This window comes from Emydura macquarii, unplaced genomic scaffold (genome assembly GCF_026122565.2).
Source record: "Emydura macquarii macquarii isolate MOO-44397 ecotype Brisbane River unplaced genomic scaffold, CSIRO-AGI_Emac_v2 contig_2768, whole genome shotgun sequence".
NCBI classification, from domain to species: domain Eukaryota; kingdom Metazoa; phylum Chordata; order Testudines; family Chelidae; genus Emydura; species Emydura macquarii.
Window position 1 is genome coordinate 38,979,124 of NW_027132905.1, and position 18,565 is coordinate 38,997,688.

At 40.9% G+C, this 18,565-nt stretch overlaps 1 protein-coding gene across 3 annotated transcripts in view; it reads right to left on the reverse strand.

Moving 5' to 3' along the window:
* Nucleotides 1-3,369: 3,369 nt before the first annotated feature.
* The window catches only part of PRDM16 (PR/SET domain 16), a 423,154-nt gene continuing 407,958 nt past the window's right edge, over nucleotides 3,370-18,565 (reverse strand). For 2 of the 3 annotated variants that reach the window (XM_067567131.1, XM_067567132.1), the window contains exons 13-17: nucleotides 15,874-16,043; nucleotides 14,498-14,672; nucleotides 10,541-10,771; nucleotides 8,656-8,830; nucleotides 3,370-5,800 (exon numbers count right to left, since the gene is read on the reverse strand). In XM_067567131.1, coding sequence (XP_067423232.1) covers nucleotides 5,666-5,800; nucleotides 8,656-8,830; nucleotides 10,541-10,771; nucleotides 14,498-14,672; nucleotides 15,874-16,043 — 886 coding nt within the window. In that variant the 3' untranslated portion in view covers nucleotides 3,370-5,665. The remainder of the gene's footprint in view (nucleotides 5,801-8,655; nucleotides 8,831-10,540; nucleotides 10,772-14,497; nucleotides 14,673-15,873; nucleotides 16,044-18,565) is intronic. The other variant, XM_067567133.1, reaches the window with a different exon arrangement.

Genomic DNA, 18,565 nt, shown 5'->3' on the forward strand with positions numbered 1-18,565 from the left:
CTGAAAATGACATCAGGGCAAAACATCTCTTACTTTGAAGAGAGCGATGAGAACGTAAAATACATTGAGAAATATTTTCAGAATTACTTTGTTCACATGTGAATTGCACATTTGGAAATCAAAGCTGCCTTTTTTTTTCTCTCTTTTTCATTCTTTTCCAAAAGTGGTAATAAGAATCAATGACAGAATAAAGAAAAAAATTATTGGAATAATGAAATAACATTTTAATCACAGTATCACTCAACACTACAGAGAAACAGTTTCATGGCTTTAAACACTACTGACCATCAACTAGGAACAGAGCTTTTGCCCTCATGTTACCAACACGAATCTGAGCAGATTGTTTCACTCCCTGCTTGTTTTTAAACAGCAGCAAAGTGCAGGTTTCTACACCATGATGCTTCCCCCTCACCCTCACCACACACACACGCACACACACACACACAAAATACAGCACGTAAAAATTGAATGTAAGTCAGTAGATTGAAATAGGCTGGAAGGGTGAAAGGGGGCTTACAGTCCAGTGCTTTGATGCTTAGAGTCTAAACATGTTAATATGTCATTGTGCAAGTGCTTTTATAAATGCTTCATATGAAATGAAAAAAAGAAGCGGTTTTATTGAATTTCTAAGTGCTGATTTTGGGGGAAATCGAGAGGTTTCAATAATCGTTTTGAGCAAGGCAGAAAATCATAACTTTGTTGTTTGTCCTAGAATGCAGTTTAGCATTTCAGCTCATGTTTTGCTATTAACCCTTTGGTTTGGTTTGCTGCTAGCACTCTGCTGTGTCTGCTGGGCTCTGATCGTCCCGTGACGCAATGGCCTGCAGGACCCCGCTGCTAGGGTTCGGCAATGCAACGGATGCATTCGGTAAGGAAGCACCAGGAGGTTCAGCTGCCCAGCAGGTGTCTTCTGCGGGAACATACCTAGTATGTCTAACAGCAAATCAGGTGCATTCTACCTGGACATATCTTGACCTTCCAAAACAAAGCGAGTGCATTCTACCTGGATGTATCTGGCACATTCAGTAGCACAGCAGTTGCATTGCACCTTGAGCATTCCGTACCAGCCAAGTGATTAGCATCATTATTTTGAAAGCTGGTATCTGAGTGAGCAACAGAAAGGAGTAGCAGATACATTGAACTTTTTATCTATTTTTTTTTTTGCTTTTATAATTAGCTCATGTATAAAGTATCTAAATTTAAAGGCGCAATCAGTAGACGGAAGAGTCCCTCTGCCTTATAGTTTTATTTCAGCAGTACTGAACAGTTTGGCAAAGCCAGAGGCTTTTCCATGGCCTCAGCTACTAACAGTCTCATTAGATCCACCTAGCGATATGAACAATAGCACAGCTTGTCCCATTCCTCTCACCCCTCCACCCCCTACTATTATGGCAAAATGGCTACCTGCTGCAGACATGAAAACAGGTTAAATAAATAAACCTCATCCAACAAAAATTCTTAGTTGTAGTCACCTCTGGGATGGGACCCTTGATTTCAATCAATTACCAGGCCTTATGGAAATCACTCTAACTCCATGCCTTGATGTATCATATCAACAGCATTGTTCCTGAGCATAGTATGTTAGTGGTGTAGGGTGCACGTGAGCTACATAGTTCCAGATGAGGACCCAGATCCTTCCCCTTGCTAGTTCTAAAGGAAAGTCTCAATTCTGATTGTGGGATCTTTTTTGCCTCTATTTATTCTAGACATAAGCAAGTCTCAGGAAACATCCTTCAAAATAAGTGATTGTTTTTTGTAAAAGCCCCCAAAACATTAGCTACAAATCGCAACATTTCAAGTGCAATTAAAGAAGGGACTAAGAGATAAATATAAATTCGATCAGGCATTATGTTTGTTTGCCTTGCTTGGAAAAAAATCTTTAAATGTGTAGCCAGTGCTGGCTTAGGGAAGTCTGGATATTTAACTGGACAGAGAGACCAGCTAGAAGAAAAGGAAGGAAACAAAGTGTGGTCTGTTTTTTTAAGTAACAGGAAACAGAAAAAAATAATTTTAGGATTCAAAAGAAATCTTTCATTTTCTTAATATAGGGCTAGACTGTGTCAACCCATCTTAAGGTGATTGGTAATATACTCCTCACCTAGTGCTGTTCAAATCGGTGAGCTACTCAGCCTGAGTAACGGTGGCACAACCTGGTCCTGGGAAGGTAAACAGATACTGCTCTTGGTCAAGGAGAATTAAGCGCTTTTCACACATTGTTCTTTTAAAGAAACAATGCAACAAATAATGGGGCAGTGTTCACATACTGGAGGGAAGACAAAAAAGCCTTGACAGCATTTCTGTTTCTAAGATCTTTGCCCAGGGTTTGGAGATGAGGTCACCTCTTCTCATCTGGGTGCCTGTTCTCCCCACACATGGAGAAGCAAGGTTTGACCCCCTGTTCAAAACCCAGGCAATTACTTACACACAAAACTTAGGATCAGACTCTGCAAATGCCTACTGCTGCTCTTAAGACTTGATCTTGCAAGGTGCAGAGCACCCTTGCCCTGATCTGGAAAGAGACATTAGCATGTGCTTAACTGTAAGCATGTAGTAGTCGCATTGACTTCAAAGGCCTCAGAGGAATTGGCCTCTGAGCCTCGTTCCAGCAAACACACACGTAGTCCCATTGCTTTACTTTAAAGCAAAGCATGTTTGCAGGATGAAACTTGGCCTTGTAGGTTCTTTTGGGGCATATTTGTTTGTCAGAAGAGTGAATATTTTAGTGACCTCGTATTGCTGACAACCGTGCTGTGTTTTCTTTTTAGAAGAGTCACCTTTTAGTTCTGCTAGATTTGTATTTAAGGTATTTACAAGGCATAGATTGATTATAGTTAACAAAAATTAAACGGATGGGATTTTGTTTCCATTCCTTTATAAAAATAAGCACTGATTTTTTTCAACATATGGCGCATTTGCATTGCATGTCATCCTGGCTACACTATGGACTTTCACAATTGTTTTTATTTAGGGTTTTTGTTGCTTTATTTCTCTCTCTCTCTTTTTCAGTTTGTTTGTTTCTTTCGTTTTTTACTGAGGGCACGTTGGAAGTGTTTTTTGTTTTGTTTTTGTTTGCTTGTGATATTTTTTCCAAACAATAAAAGAAATAAATAGAACACATCCTACATGCAAATGTAATTGAAACTCAAATTTAACAAAACATATGATTGTCTGGAAAATCGGCAGCAAGAATAGCAGGATTATTTAGGGTCATTTGGCACATAAAAAATCTACTCCCTGGTTATCAATCATACAACATACAACCTTAATTACACAATTTTGGTCCTTCACTAGATACTTATATTAACATTATTTCTTCACAATAATGATATCCAATGCAAAAAATACTGTTAAGGAAGAAATAAAATAAGAAAGGAATTAGAAAAAAATTGCAAGTTATATACAGATTAAGATAAATTCCATAAGGAAAAAAACCAATTATTATTTTAAATTGGCCCCTATGGGAATAATTTAAAGCCCAAGTGAATGGAAAGTACTGTAATGTTAGCATAGGCAGATGTGCCAGGGATAGGAATGTTCCATCTGACTCTTAGAGACTGGTTTCTTTTGATATTGTCAGTTCTTGGGCTACACCTACGCAAGAGCTTTGTGCAAACATTTGAAACTGTGGGGGGAGAGGGGGGAATGGGGATATAGATCACTGTTGAATTCTTAGCCTTCAGCACATATACCTGGTGACTTGGAGAAATTATCAGGAGGCATGTTGTCTTTCCCTGGTTGAACTATGGAGAATTATTTGATGCTGCTGATTATCCTTCCATTCCCTCTACCCCAGTGGCAACCAAAGGTGCAGGCCCAGAGGCCAATTGAAGCCTCATGGCTGATTTTCTCTGGAGCATGAGGCGTGGCCTGTCAGGACTGCAAATCCCAGCATGCAATGCTCCATCTTAATCCAAGCAGTTGCTTCAAGATAGAGCATTGCATGCTGGAACTTCCTCTACTTCCATGATCTATATCTCCATATTCAACAGCAGAGCAGCTGCAGTCTGTTCCCTTACATATAAACTAGGGGCCCAATCTCAAAAACACTTACCAGCAGATGTGCTTACTACTGTGAGAAGTTCTCTGAAGTCAGCTATTGACCCAATTCTGCAAACACTTGCTTACTAACGTCTTTATGTGGTTGGAGCCTGGTCCAAAATCCATTAAAGTCAGAGGAAAGTCTCCTGCTAACTTCAGTGGGCTTAGAATCAGGCTTGTACACAATTGGATCCTTAGAGCATCTTGAGGCTCCTAGGCAAGTTGCTGATGCTGCTGTCAGATGGGCAAGTTTGGGGCACCCCTGCTTTAACTCAAAGTCACTGGTGGCAGGCACCTCTCTTACCTTCAGGCAACCTACTTCTATGACACCATATCTAGGAATTTCTTAGCACACATATTATAAATGTTGTCAGAGTAGCCAACTAACATTCTTTGTAATATTTCTAACCCCTTTCAGAATTATTTTCAGGTTTAGCTTTACCTATAAAAATCAGCTAGAACACCAGGTTGTTATTACAATGCAGAAAGAGCACAAACTAATGTCACAGTATTTCTGAAGGCTGCTTTATGTCAGCAAAAGAGCTGAGACTTCAAAGCAATTTAAAATCACCCATAAAAAAATTGCAAGTAATTTTAGATTCAGAGAGAAAATACATTTCCTTAGCCACATGATTGAGAAACTGATCTGTTCTCAGAAGGTTATTAAAAACAAGGATTTTTTTAGCCATATCAAAATGATGGGGTAAATGATGGCAGGGTGCTCTGCATAAGCAACCACCAGCAAACCAACATGAGGGCACAGAGCAGAGGTTTCAACCCCAACGTTGAATAGACATCATTCGAAAAATCCTTTGGGAGAGAAATTAAAGAGGAGCTTTCTAGGGTAGAGTTTACAGGGCATTGTCTACATATATGCATGCATGTATTATTCAGCCCCAGCAATACTCCTTCTGCACAGACTGTCTGTGCTTTTGGCAGAAGTTATCCCTGTCTGCACATTGCTTGTCGGGGATCATGGCTTCCCACAACACAGACTCACAATAACACTTTGCAGTGTAAACACGTGTGCTGTTATGGGGGGCACTTGTATGGGGGTGCAGAATTTCACACTCTTTAAAAGAACTAAGTTAAATAAAATGGGTCAAATTCACCCTTCCTTGGTATAACTCCAGTGACTACATTAGAATTACACCAGGGATCGATCAGCTCTCGTTCTCTCCCCCCCGCCTCTTTATGACTGCTGTTCAGCTGACGTGAATGTGGTGGTGGGGGGAGGGCAAGGGGTCAGATGACTTCAAGTTTTAGTTTATAAGCAGAAACTAGCTGGCTCAGTTATATTGTCTTGTAACTGTAAAGGGGCCAGTATTTGATTGCACCATTGCAACTCACTTATTGTTTACGCTATTCTTAGAGATGGTGGAATCCTGGGGATGCCTCAGGGCTATCCAGTTTGGAGAGTTTCTGACAAATTAGAAATGAACAACTGCGGAGAGATACAAATTCAGGAATTGCAGGTCACATGTGACAGGTTTATTCTCCCAGCCAAAAGCCCAGATGACTCCCTGAGGCCCTCTAATCCATCTTCTGCGTGCTAGAATTTCTGATAGGGCAATCACAGCACCACCACCTCTTCACTCGGACTCTGACCCAGTGCCTTCTCGACCTGTCAGAGATGGTTGATGGGGTTAAAGGTCACCGACTCTGACTCTGCTCCTGCCATGTTCAACCAAGCATCCAGAGAATTCTGGGAAGAAGTGTGAAGAGGAGCATTCTCAGAAAGGGACAGCATCATTGCATAAGCCTAAAGGAGAGAAGGAAGCACAGGAAGGGAAATGGGTGAATACACACTCCTGGAATAACCTACATGAAGTACAGAGTCACTTACATACCAGAAACTCCGGACAATCAGTGTACTTTGGTGTGGGCTGGGAATCCTGCCAAGCAATGAGGAAATCATTTGGATCTTGCCATAGAGTTTACCTGGCAGCAGTGGGCTTAGAAGGGCATCTTAAACAAACCCGTAATTTCCTTCCTTGAATTTTGCACTCCAATGCTGACACTTGCTTGTAGGACCCTCTCCTAGAGGACATTAATGTTCTGACGGAACATATCCAGAGAATTCTGACTGCCTTTTTTCACATGATTTTCAAAAGTGCATATGCAACAGTGCACGTTGCTGACTGAGTCCTGCAGATCCCCCGTACCTGAGAACTATGATAACTATGCAGTACACCTGGGGAAGACAGGCGGTCATGCCTTTGAAAATTTGGCCTTCAGAAGTTATTGTTGACTCGTAAAAGGAGATATCTAGATGGGGATTCAGATACATAGTGATTTGCATATGGCCTGTTGTTTCATTTACTGAGCATCTCCATTGGGTCTGGAGGGAGTTGGAGCCTGTGTGAGTCTATTTTGGAATGTATGTGTGATGTGTTTGCAGGCATGTTAATGTGTGTTTATTGCAGCACCGCCAGCGGACAACGCCTAGTCCATGAATGTGCTGAGACCTCGGCTTATTGTATGATAATTTGGTTGTTTTGCTGCTACCTAAGCCTTCTCTCTCCTCCACATTTGTTTGTCTCATTCATTTTTTTGCATCTTGTCACAACCCAGGTCCTAATTCTGCAAAGACTTATGCATGTGCTGAACTTTACACACTGTGAATCAATGTCAATAGAATTACCCACAGCGTGTAGTGTTAAATACCTGTATAAATCTTTCCAGGATGGGGGCTCTAGATCGGACGCTATCTTTACTGCACATGTCTGTACAGTACTTAGCACATTGGCACCCTGAGCTGCTGCTGCAATACAGATTTAATAAATAATAGTGATAAAAACTCGCCAAACTCCAAATATAGTGGCCCCCTCCCCCAAAAGGAGCTCAAATTCAGATCCAGTTCTCAATCTGAACACTGTACCTCATGCATGTGCTGTCATGGGTTCAGCTTTATGGGTGTTTGTGTGGATGTGTCCCTTTCAATACTACTGTGAAAGTGAGCCAGAATTGATTGAAAGGTAAGATTTCCGTGCTGGGCTGACCAGACAAATATTATTTTTCCACCATATTGCCTGCACGTAATGCATGCAGAGCAGAGAATTTTAAATTGTCCAAGTTATATCATATGTGTCAGCATGTCTTAGATCTCGCTTATTACAAAATTACTTTAAAAAGCAATCAGGTGTCAGATCTAACATTGCAGTCAAGAAAAATCAAGGTGTGCCTAAACAGTTAGTACACTCAGCATATTAGTAAAAGGACACAGACAGAGGCATGCAAGTGGCTTGTGTTGAAACTATAAATGAGCTCTTTTCTCATTAGAAAAGAACTTCAGTGCTATCTTCATAGCCAAAAAAACTCCTGTAAGTGCAGTCAAATCTGCACAAAATACCCCCACTTCCAATAGGCAACCCCCACTCCAACATCCTGGCTCCAGTCTTAAGCAGCCACTATAAAGTAGCCTTAGGGTTTCCAGCCCAAGCCCGTTTGACCTTTAATTAAAGACCCACCTCTATTAGACAACTGCATTTAGTTGCGCCCTTGGGTGGTCATTAAGATAAATGGTACTATAATCCTGTTGTTTACATGCCAGAAAGGCTCCAAGTACAGTAGCTGATCTCATCCCCAATGAAACCTGAAGCGATGTAAATATACTCAAACCTGCACTAGTATTCTTAAAAGAAGCATTTGAACTTTGTGGCCTCTTTTAAGCAGATAAGAATGGGTGGTTAATGGCAAAAAGTCTGGCGGTTTTGTGCAGATTGTTTCTCTGAAGCTTGTCTCAATATATCCTCTTTGTTCTGGTAATGGTGCTGGACATCTCACAATACTGCTCCCTCATGAGAGCTGTTACTGTTTTATTTGGACCAGGATGCAAACTTCATGAGAACAGAACCTCTCATGGCATTTCTGCTTATGACAAAACCAGTGAGTACAGAGCAATGCTAATTAAAAAAAGTTTTCCAAGTTCTTCCAAATGTCAGGATGTATTGGAATTTTGTTTTGCATTTTGGAAGAAGGCCTACCTCAGCTTTTGTTGATCTAGATTGGTTTTTGATAATAAGGGGGAATTTTATTTTGAAGGTGCATAGTTAATGCACAAAACTATGGCATTTTCTAAATTTGCTTAAGATGATGCAATTCTCCAAGCAAGTGTCGAAAATACCATTCTGAATCAGATTTTATATTTTTATTATTAAATCCTGTTATATTTTACTGCTGTTTCAAAGGGCCAGTTACACAACTGGTATAAAATGTCATTATTCCAGTGAAACCAATGACGCTATTCCAATATATACCAGCTGAGGACCTGGCCCAAAGTTTGTAATTATTGTATTATATACGTGTCTGTAGACAGATATAGAGAGATGAACCTATATCGCTACATAGACATAAACCTGCACTCACTTCACAAGGTAATATGGTTACATGAAACGGATTATATAAAACCTGAGTTAATACTCCCTCCCAACTCCTATTTCTCCTGAACTGCAACATGGTAGCAACACAGGTGTGATTCTCAACTTAATTCTTCACCATCAGAATTCCAATTCAGTGTGGACAGAACACAGACCTGGCTAAAGAAACCCAGCTGTTTGATAATCCCCTGGTAAATGCCGGAGGCAAGCTCAGTAAAGTGTTCTGTTATATACCTACCTGGTTTTTAGCCTGCCTGTACAGAGTCTGTTTTATTGTCTCAGAGTCTAAGGTGGAATTAAACACATCTTTAACTTCAAATGCTTCCTCGGCTGCTTTGCGAAGATCCAGCCCCTTCCCAAAATTCGGCATCTGCTCCAAATCTAACAAGCCGGCTTCGTCATCCTCAATACACCTGTACCAATGACCAGGGGAAGGGGTTGACCTGTTGTTAGCTCATCTCACCGTTTACAATCTAGCCAATGTGCGTGTCGCTAACTCAGTGCCTGCATGCACATACCATGGATTCTCACAAGCCACATGCATGAAGAGAGACAAACAGGTGGACAAATAAATGCACATGATGCAAGGAGCAAAGAAAAAGTGGAAAGCATGGTTATGCACATACATCTCAAGCATTAGTGCTACCATATGTTCTGTGCTTCAGTGTGGTTACCATTTTCATTCTGGTCTCCTGTACCGAAATGCCTGGATTACTAGCTATTCCTGAAAGTAGGGGGAATAATAGACTAAACAGAGCCACTGCACCATATTTTCCATGGATTGCAATCGGAAAACACTGACACATTGAAAAAACCCTTGAATATAATAATACCTTGAATTATATAGCACTTTTCATCCATAGATATCAAAGCATCATTAATGGACAGAAACCTGTGGCACAAGAAAGGTTAAGACCTACGATTTCAGTGGTTGACTGTAATGCTGAGTGCTTGATGTTTTGGACCAACTTAGATACCTAAGACTTCATTTTCCCCACACACCAACAACTGCCATTGAGTTGCTGTGCTCCCTATCTTGAGAAATACTGAGAGTGAAAAATAGACCTTGCCTGAGAATTTAGGCTTAAAGTGACGTAACTGCTCAAGCACATAGCGAGTCAATGGCAGAGTCATGTAGAGAAGCCTGGTTTCCTGGGTCCCAGTTTGCTGCCCTCTACACTGCACCACACTTTGGATGAACTTTGGCATGGCAGCTCATGGATGTAATGCAACAGATTTTGTGAAATGCAAATGGGGAAGAGAGCCAAAGGAAGGAGTGGACTCCATTCTCCACCACTTTTGATATCTTTACAGTCAAACACTGCTATATTCTATTGTTCTTTCTAACGTAATATTATCCTAGTTCATTTTCACACTACTGCTCTACCTCATACTGTAAATTACATCTGCAGCAGACAGGCCATTATTTTGGTTTACATAGCTTGATGCTGGGATGCTATGGATTGTCAATCTGGATAAGAACCTAAATAAAACAGAATACCAATTAAATATTTAAAATGTATCTTTTTTTTTGTACTGGAGAATGTCTTCCTGGTGGCTTACGAACTAGGGTGCACATCACAGATGGACAGAAAAAGCAAACAAAGGCATTGGGACACATCCACTCTGCCCACGCAAAGGCCAGCTGCACGGTGTCATCTGAAAATAATGCAGGGCCTTACATACTGAGACAAGAAGATGCTGCCATTTTGCTGCCAATAAAATGGACAGGGTAGTGGAAACCTGCTCTTATTTATATTCCTTGTACCAGCTCTCTTTTCACTGACCAGAATTTTGAAAATGGAGGCATTACCATTGTGTCAGGTAGAAGAGTTCATGATACATTGAGGATGCTGTTTTTTTCATGTACTAACTATTTACCTTTCTTGCTGTGCATTTTTCAGGCCTCGTGTATGTGTCCTCCTTATAGTTTTGCATTCCAGTTTATTTTATTTTGTGCTCCCCACCATGGTGGAAATGAAATTCCTAGCGCTGATGCCTAAATCAAACTGGAGGGATGATTCATGGTTTGAAAAATAAAGTGATACCACCCATGACCTGCAATGACACAGGGTGAGAAACCTAACCCCATTCTACTCCCCAGAGGAAATAGCCCCACCCACCTTCGGGTATGGTCAAAGCTCATGGGGAGGGATGTGGGCTCTTCATCCTCCTCATCCTCAAACGCTCCTCGGGGCTCCATTGTGGGTGATACTGTTTCATCCTGTGATTTCCCCGTCAGGCTGTCGTCATCTTCCTCCTCCAGCTCTTCCTCCTCCTCATCCGCATCTTCTGTTTTCTCATTTGCTAGCCCATGACACTGGGAGTTGCTATCAATGTCTTGGATTTCTGGCCTGAAATGTTTGAGCACCAGGGAAGGAACCGAGTAAGTTGAGAGCAGCAATGAATTTCCGCTTTGATGCAAGATTCAGGCATTTAACCATTTATTTGTTATCTATAGTTCAAAATGGCTGGGGACAGAAAATACCTATTAGGTAATCTAATCCATGCTCCCTCACCAATGCATGATTGTTCTTTACCGTGTCTAAGAGCTAATGGAGGGAGTCAAATATATTACATTCCCAAACACTTCTAAAACTAGATTTTGTCCAGGCTGGTTGTAAATCTCCACCCTTTGGACTGCAACCTCCATGGGGCAAAGGCTATGTTTTTCTCTGTGCTTACAGTATCAAAATAGCCACTCACCTAGCAAGAAAGATCCACATTGTGAAAGGTTTCATTTCAAACTTTCCCTAACAGCCAACCTAAATCTTTTGTCCCATTGCCCCTTGTTATATCCATGTGGACATGAGAGTATGTAAGCTGCCAGCAAAATAAAACAAACCAGGTTCAGAGAACACGATCCCATTTGGTATCAATGTGTAGCTGGAACACACTGAGATGCTGCTAGATGGAACAACAGAGGTTTAACTTCATCACCCAGAAAGTTTCCACAAACAAATTAATATTAAAATCAGGAATGTCATTGTCCTGTTGCTTTTGTCTAATGTAGGTTACGCTAATTATGTGGAGGTCCCATACAAAGATTTTTGGCTTTTTTTTTTAAAACCAAAACAAAAAAGCCTTCAAACTTGGTATCAGCATTGAATGGCTATTTGTAAAAACAACAGAGCAGCAGGAGCGTAATTACAACTGCCCTGGAATGGAGTGACATTTGTACAACACAGAATGTCCTTTTTGGTTCCTCTGTAGATTAAATATCACTCAGTCAAAATAAGGTTTAAAAAATTAGGGGAAACTCAGATGTTTTCCAAGCCCTGGATCTTGTCACTTAGTCTAAACACATCATCAGCATGTTTGTTTTAGAGAATTTTGATAGATTTTCTTGAAGGTACAGGCCCAAATTTGATTCTCCCTCTGGATCAATTATGCCAGCCTGCTGAGGATTTCTACTCTTGTCAATTTTTTGTCTACATCAGGCAAGGTCGAAAGATTCCTAATTTCCCTCAGGAAATACAGTGAACCTTTTTCTCCCTGTTTTATTTCCAAGTGTGCAATCTAAACAAAAACTCCAGTGAGAAGTCTGTATGAGATGGGGTAACTTTATCTTACTGAGATGAAGGCAACAGAGTAGGGAAGGAAATGGAAAAGGTGTCTAAATTTAACATTTCTACAAGCGTTCTGGCTGAAGTGTTGCATTCCATATGTAAAGTTTTGAAAGGCTATCGCTACGGTAGCACTGGCAATGAACACAAAACTGGCCAGCTGGTAATTTCATCACTGCATGCAGTAGAATCATCCAGCATCGGCACAATTTTTTCTCTCTTTGTGAGTGCAACTGGAATAACCAGGGCTGGGTTCACGGGTGGTGGAGACAATGAGTGGATCCTGGGGAATAGCACTGGGCAAAATATTATGGACCAAACTTTTTTTTCAGCAAAAAATGAACATTTGGCAACGTCTAAAGATTTAGCAAATTCTGATCAGTTTCACCAAATAGTTGGTTTTGGGAGTTTCCCCTTCCCACCAAAAAGGGAAAACAAAAATATGAAAAAAATGAAACATTTTGTTTGGACATTTTTTCAAATGAAACATTTCAATTTTTTTGTTTGAAACAACTTTGTTTAAAAATTCTTTTAATTTTACTTTCAATATCAAGTGTTGAAGAGTAGAACGAAGAATTGAAACAAAATGTTTCATTCAACCCAAAACAACATATAATTTTTAATTTTTCAATTTTCTCAACATTTCTAAAATTTTCATCTTCACTCCCATCAGAAACATTTTTCTTTTACCTTTTTAAAATTGCCAATAACGGAAAAATACGTTATTCGCACAGCTCTACTTGGGAAGGGGGACCCAATGCAGCAGTGAGCCAGGGAAGCCAAGTCACTTGCTGGTGGGAAAGGGATGAAAGGGGAAGTCAAAAGGCCAAATTAAGACCTGCTGTGAGCTGGGGTAGTTCCACAGAAGCTAGTGGCACCCACTCACCGCAAGTCTAATTTTGGCCCAAGGAGTTCAAAGTATGGAAGGATGGAGAGCATATGTCTATTCTATACAAACTCAGAGATTGAAATCGTAGCGTTCCACGGGAAGGGGCTTGCTAGAAGCATCTATATGCGGAGAGAGTGATGGTTTTCTGAATGGGCTGCACTTTGGTGGATCTGGGCCACATTTAGTTTTAAGCCACTGCCATTAATGAGTCTGTTTTGAAGGGCTTTCTTTGATGGGAGGGGGATTCTTTTATATGGCTCATGTTTCAGGTGAAAAGAGGAGGCTGCTTCCTGACGTTTGCTTCCATGCTGAGGTCTAAGCTCAGCTTCAGCAATGGACACAGCACTCAGTTTATTTCCATCCAGGCAGGGTCAAAAGCACTTGTATGGGAAATAACCGAGTCATTACCCATTTGGCTTTACGGAAACCTACGATACTGCATTCCTCCTCTTCCCTGCTGGCAGATTTGAAACCAAAAGCCAGAGTAAGTGCTTCTGTGATCCAGCTTTGGGGAGATGGGCAAAGTGGTTGGATGGATGGAGACAGGTGACTAGTCAGCAATAATGGATTTTTTTAGTTAGGGGGAAATGAGGTTTTCACAAAGTTGTTTGTACTGGGGATGACTCTACAGAATACAATCAACTCCCACAAAGCAGGATTCTCTCCAGATTTGCCTCCACTAGCTGTTCTCATGGATCATGGCCATTTCCCCAGGTTTGAGTGGTTGCACATTGAATGTTCGTAAGGGTATGTTCACACTGCAAAGAAAAACCCCTGACACCAAAACTCAGACCCTGGGTTGTGGAGTTAAAAATAGCAGTGTAGACGCATGCCCAGGTTCTGCAACCCGGCGCTGGGGGAAGGTCTCGGAGCCCAGGGTGCAGCCCAGGTGGGAATGTCGACACTGCTATTTTTGGCTCTACAGTCTGAGCCCCGCGAGCCTGAGTCAATCGACCCAGGCTCTGAGACTTGGCGCCGTGGGTTTTCTGTGCAGTGTCATATGCTGTGACACTTGGAGCTGGGTGATGAAAGGAATTAAAGATGTATCGTGACCTGGCCTTTGAAGTAGAAATGCACCAAGAACACTTGCCAAAGCCTACCAAGAACAATATTGATCCCAGAGGCAAACAAGAAAGTAAATGTCTGTGTAGCATGAAAGCAAAGACAATTCTACTCTTACGGGAAGGCTGAGTTTTGAAAAGTGAACCTGTTGACTTATAATGAATGTCTGATTCTTCCTCGGTAGTGCCTTTCCTCACTGAAATCTGTGCTCATGGAGGGTCCTCCCCCTACACCTCACACCCAACGACAACACTTCCATTCCTCACACACCACATACCAGTCTGAGTTGTGCCACCATTCTGTGACAGGAACTTAGGCTTCTTGGAGACAGACTCCTTATACAGAGCTTTCCAATTCTCTTCTGCAAACTTCTGCCACAAGCAGAAAAGAATTGGGAAGCTCTGTATAAGGAGTCTAAGTTGAGTGCCTTGCGGGATTCTCATTATTACTCTTATCTCTTCTGACTATTTGAAATCAAGCCCTAAACACAGATGGCTGGCCAGCCCTTTAACAATCCAGTAAGAAGTGCCCATTAATGTGGCTTTGTCTGCTTATTTGTTTACCTTTTATCTGTTAAAGTTGATGCTTGATTCATCTCACTATTTGCAATAAAATTTCTGATTTCAGAGAAATATGAGTCCTCTTTCTCATCTAAAAGTGCATGGTTGTCTGACTCCGAGTTTGGTGAGGAGGCAGTGGTCCCAAGGTGGTTTGTAATGACTCCAGAGTGCTGGCTCACTGCAGAAGGTACAAGGGACAAAAGAACAACCAGGAGAAAGAATCAGGTATTGCCAATGCGGCTCTCAATAGAACACAAGGAGGAATTAACGCAATAAAGCATTTACTGCATGTTAAGAATTTACATTTAAAGAAAGTTTCAGGAAACAAAAAATGTGGCAGAAAAATTGGTAGTGCACAAAAGTGAGTGTGCACAGGGAGACATAATTAATATCTGTACAGGGATGGGAACTAGCATTAAGTACTATTATTATCTATCCTAGGTACTTATCTGCCTCCCACTGCTGCAGTATCTGAGCACCACACAAGTTTTAATGAATTTGTCCTCACAGCACTGTGGGCGGCAGGGCATGCTCTGCTCCCCATTTGACACATGTAGGAACTGAAGCATGGAGAAATGGGCCAGAATTTTAAAAGCATCTAGGCACCTAAAGATGCAGATAGGCACCTAGTGCGGTTTTCAAAAATGCCCAGGGCCTAGTGCCTAGGGCACTTTTGAAAATTCTTAAGGGACTTCAGTACCTTTAATAAGTGACTTGACCAAGGTTACACATGAAGGCTGGGACAGAGCAGGAAATTGAATCCATGTCTCCCAAGTCCCAGCCCTAAGCAATGGGCCCCACTTCCTCTCTGTTGCTAGCAGTTCTAAATAATACGTCGAGTTTCTACCGTCAAGTACATATTTCAGCATCACTGGCATTTACAGAATAATAGCACAGGAGAAGAAGAATCCATTATAAACTTCTGTTTCCATTTGCTTATAGCTTTTTCAAGACATTTCTTCTGGGCTGAAAGTGCATATATTTGGTTTCATTCTACAGGTTCCTTCTCTCTCTTTGTGGGGTTGGTTGGTTTGTTTGGCACGCAAGCAAAAATCTATTTATCTACTTCAGTTACATGAGCATCTAAAAATATATTTTTTTCAGCTTTAAAAAAGTTTTTGAGTGTGTGTGTGTGTGTGTGTCTGTGAGAGAGAGAGAGAGAGAGAGAGAGAGACGTACACAAACATATTTCTTTCTAATTTTAGAAATGCAACATCTAAAATAAAGAGATGGTATTTTTTGTTTTGCTGCCTGGTAATATTCATGTACAAGAATGGATATTTCCATGAAGATTCCCATATGTGATCCAGGATGATTTAAATTGGGGGTTTCTCTCTCCAATGCCTGTAACAGAATTACAAAGCAAGGTTGACCCCTACCTGGCACGTTCTCATGTTCATGTTTCTTAAGGTGTCGGTCCAAGTTGGTCTGCTGCCCAAAGCATCGGTTACAGAGGTGACATTTGAATGGCTTCTCCTTGTTATGGATGTTTCGAACGTGCCGCTGGAGGTTAGAGGAAATACTGAATGACCTGTCACAGTATTTACACCTGAAAAATAGAAGCAAATGCCAATGAGTGCAACTGAGGGGAAAAAAACCTACCAGCAAACATTGCTCTATAAATCTTTACTTGACTAAAGACCTGGAAAGCATGGGGGATTAATCATCTCAGACAATTCTGATATTATTATTATTCAAGATGCAGGAAGAAGGGGTTAGGATTAATTAAGAGGTTAGCCAGTCCAAACAAATAGGAACTTAAAACTAAATTACTTTTCCATATATAAATGTACCAACACGAAAGGAGAATTTATGTCTCCCAGCTTTCTTATTTTGTAAAGAAAGAAGAGGGGGGTATAGAAGATTGAAAGGAAGAGAAAGAAAAAGCCATTATCCAGAAGATACCCAAGTGACAGAGTCATTTGGAGATAAAATAGACACTAGTGATTTTTTGTATGAAATTTCTGAAGGACTGAAGTAGCTCAGAGGGTGCTTAAGGTGTAGGTCTATTATTGTATAATTAACAATAGTTCATTAGTATTTATATTGTGGTAGTACCCAGCATCTGCAAAACAATCTCCAAACACAGAGGGAGATGCACTCCCTTCCCCGGGGAGTCTACGCAATCTAAAAATAAAACCATGATTTATTTAGCAAATGATCATGGGAATCAGAAGAGGAATTTGTAAAGGTGGAGAAAATCTACCCTTTGGTGGGAAGTTAGTGAATGTAAGGAGCCATGGAAAAGAACATTTAGAAGGCGGTGAGTTTGAAAGTCTCTGCAGAACCCACAGTTGCTGTGTCAGCAGCTCATTTCAAAACTACCCCCCTACACACTTTATATTCAGTGTCCTGAACTGAAACAAAGTAGGATAGTATACTCAACAAAGGCCTTTGCAAATGCAATGGTGCCTTCTCAGCCCCAAACCTCTGCAGTCACTTGTACTGACGAACAAGAATGTACCTAACTTACTGAAGAGGGCAGCTTTGAGCCACAAGGAAGGGTTTCAATACTGAAGATTTCAAACGCTGTTAGTCCTCCTTCTATCAGCCTGAATCGCAGTAAGTTAATACTAAAAAAATCTCCTTTCCCCAGGTCCTACTACCAAAACCAGCAACAATTGTGGAATTCTCTCTTTTCTATGGACTTAGGCAAATCTTTTAAACTTTCTGGACCAGTTTCTGCACTCACACCAGTATAGTCCTGAGTAACTTGACTTACTTTAGGAGAGTTCCTCTGGATATGTACAGGTATAAGCAAGAGCAACATTTGGCCCATTAAACCCAGCCCCTGCAGAACACAACATAAACCCTGCTCTTGGCCAAGTCTTGTTAATTTTATGAATCCTCATAGTCCCATTTACTTCAGTGAGAGTCCTTGTGTGAGGAAGGCAAGCAGGACTGGACCCTGTGCTTGTACCATTAGCTCTGAAACTAGACTTAGTCCATCAGTAAGACAATGTCAGTTTTTTTTAAAAACATTCAAATGAGGGAGGGGTGGAAGTAACAAAAATCTACGCTAGGTGGCACACACAAACCGGATGTGCTACATCTGTGACTGACAGTCTCCAAAATATATATTTATATTATTGGTGGAAGCAACAGAGATATATATATATGAAACTCACATCCACCTCTGAGTCCCCTACTGTTAAATCACAAATAAGAATCAATAAATTACATATAATATAACTGCATCCTGAATACACTACGAAACTCACACAGTCTTTTGCTTTATCACATTTTTTTCAAACTGCCTACCTCCAAAAAATCATTTCTTTTTTAACTCAACTCTTCAAAAATGTAAACTGAACCATCAATGAAAGAAGAGCAAGATGCCTCTTTGGACATTTGCTTTTGTTGGCTACAAAAACATTTTATATATTGAAGATTAAACATGCAGAAGTTTTTTTACGGCTCCCTTTCCCTCCCTAAAATTGAAGGGTCTGATTTTCAGATATATTGAGCATCTGCAGCGTCTGCTGGGTCCACGTAATGACGAGGGTGCCCGTCACTTCTGGAAATCAAGATTTATATGTCCAAATAACAAACTGTCCTGATTATTCCAGAGACACCTGGCTACCAATTCTTCATCTTTGTTTTCTAGCTTTTTGAACAATAAAAACAACAACATAGAGGACAATATAAGAAAGTATGCACTTTGACTCATCAGTGTCATATTTTTGTATGTACACAATACACACAGAGCTAAATACACAGTAAATACATAAAGGTAATGTTAAAATTGGGAAGAACCCTCCAGGTGTGTGTGTGTGGGGGGGGGGCGGGGGGCAGTAACAGGCATCTATATAAGAAAAAGCCTCCAATATCGGGACTGTCTCTATAAAATCAGGACATCTGGTCACCCTATCTCCAATTAAACCAAACCACATTAAGTGAATCCAAGAAGCTTTCTGTTAACTGAGCAAACAACTGCAGCTTCCAAAGACCAGGCAGTCGCACGGAGAAATGAGGTAGAACAAAGCATGTGCTGTAAAACAATCGAGAAAGTCTCAGGAGTTCACAAGCTGTAACAAATCAAGGGTTCTGTTCTGCCTGCAGAACGGAGGG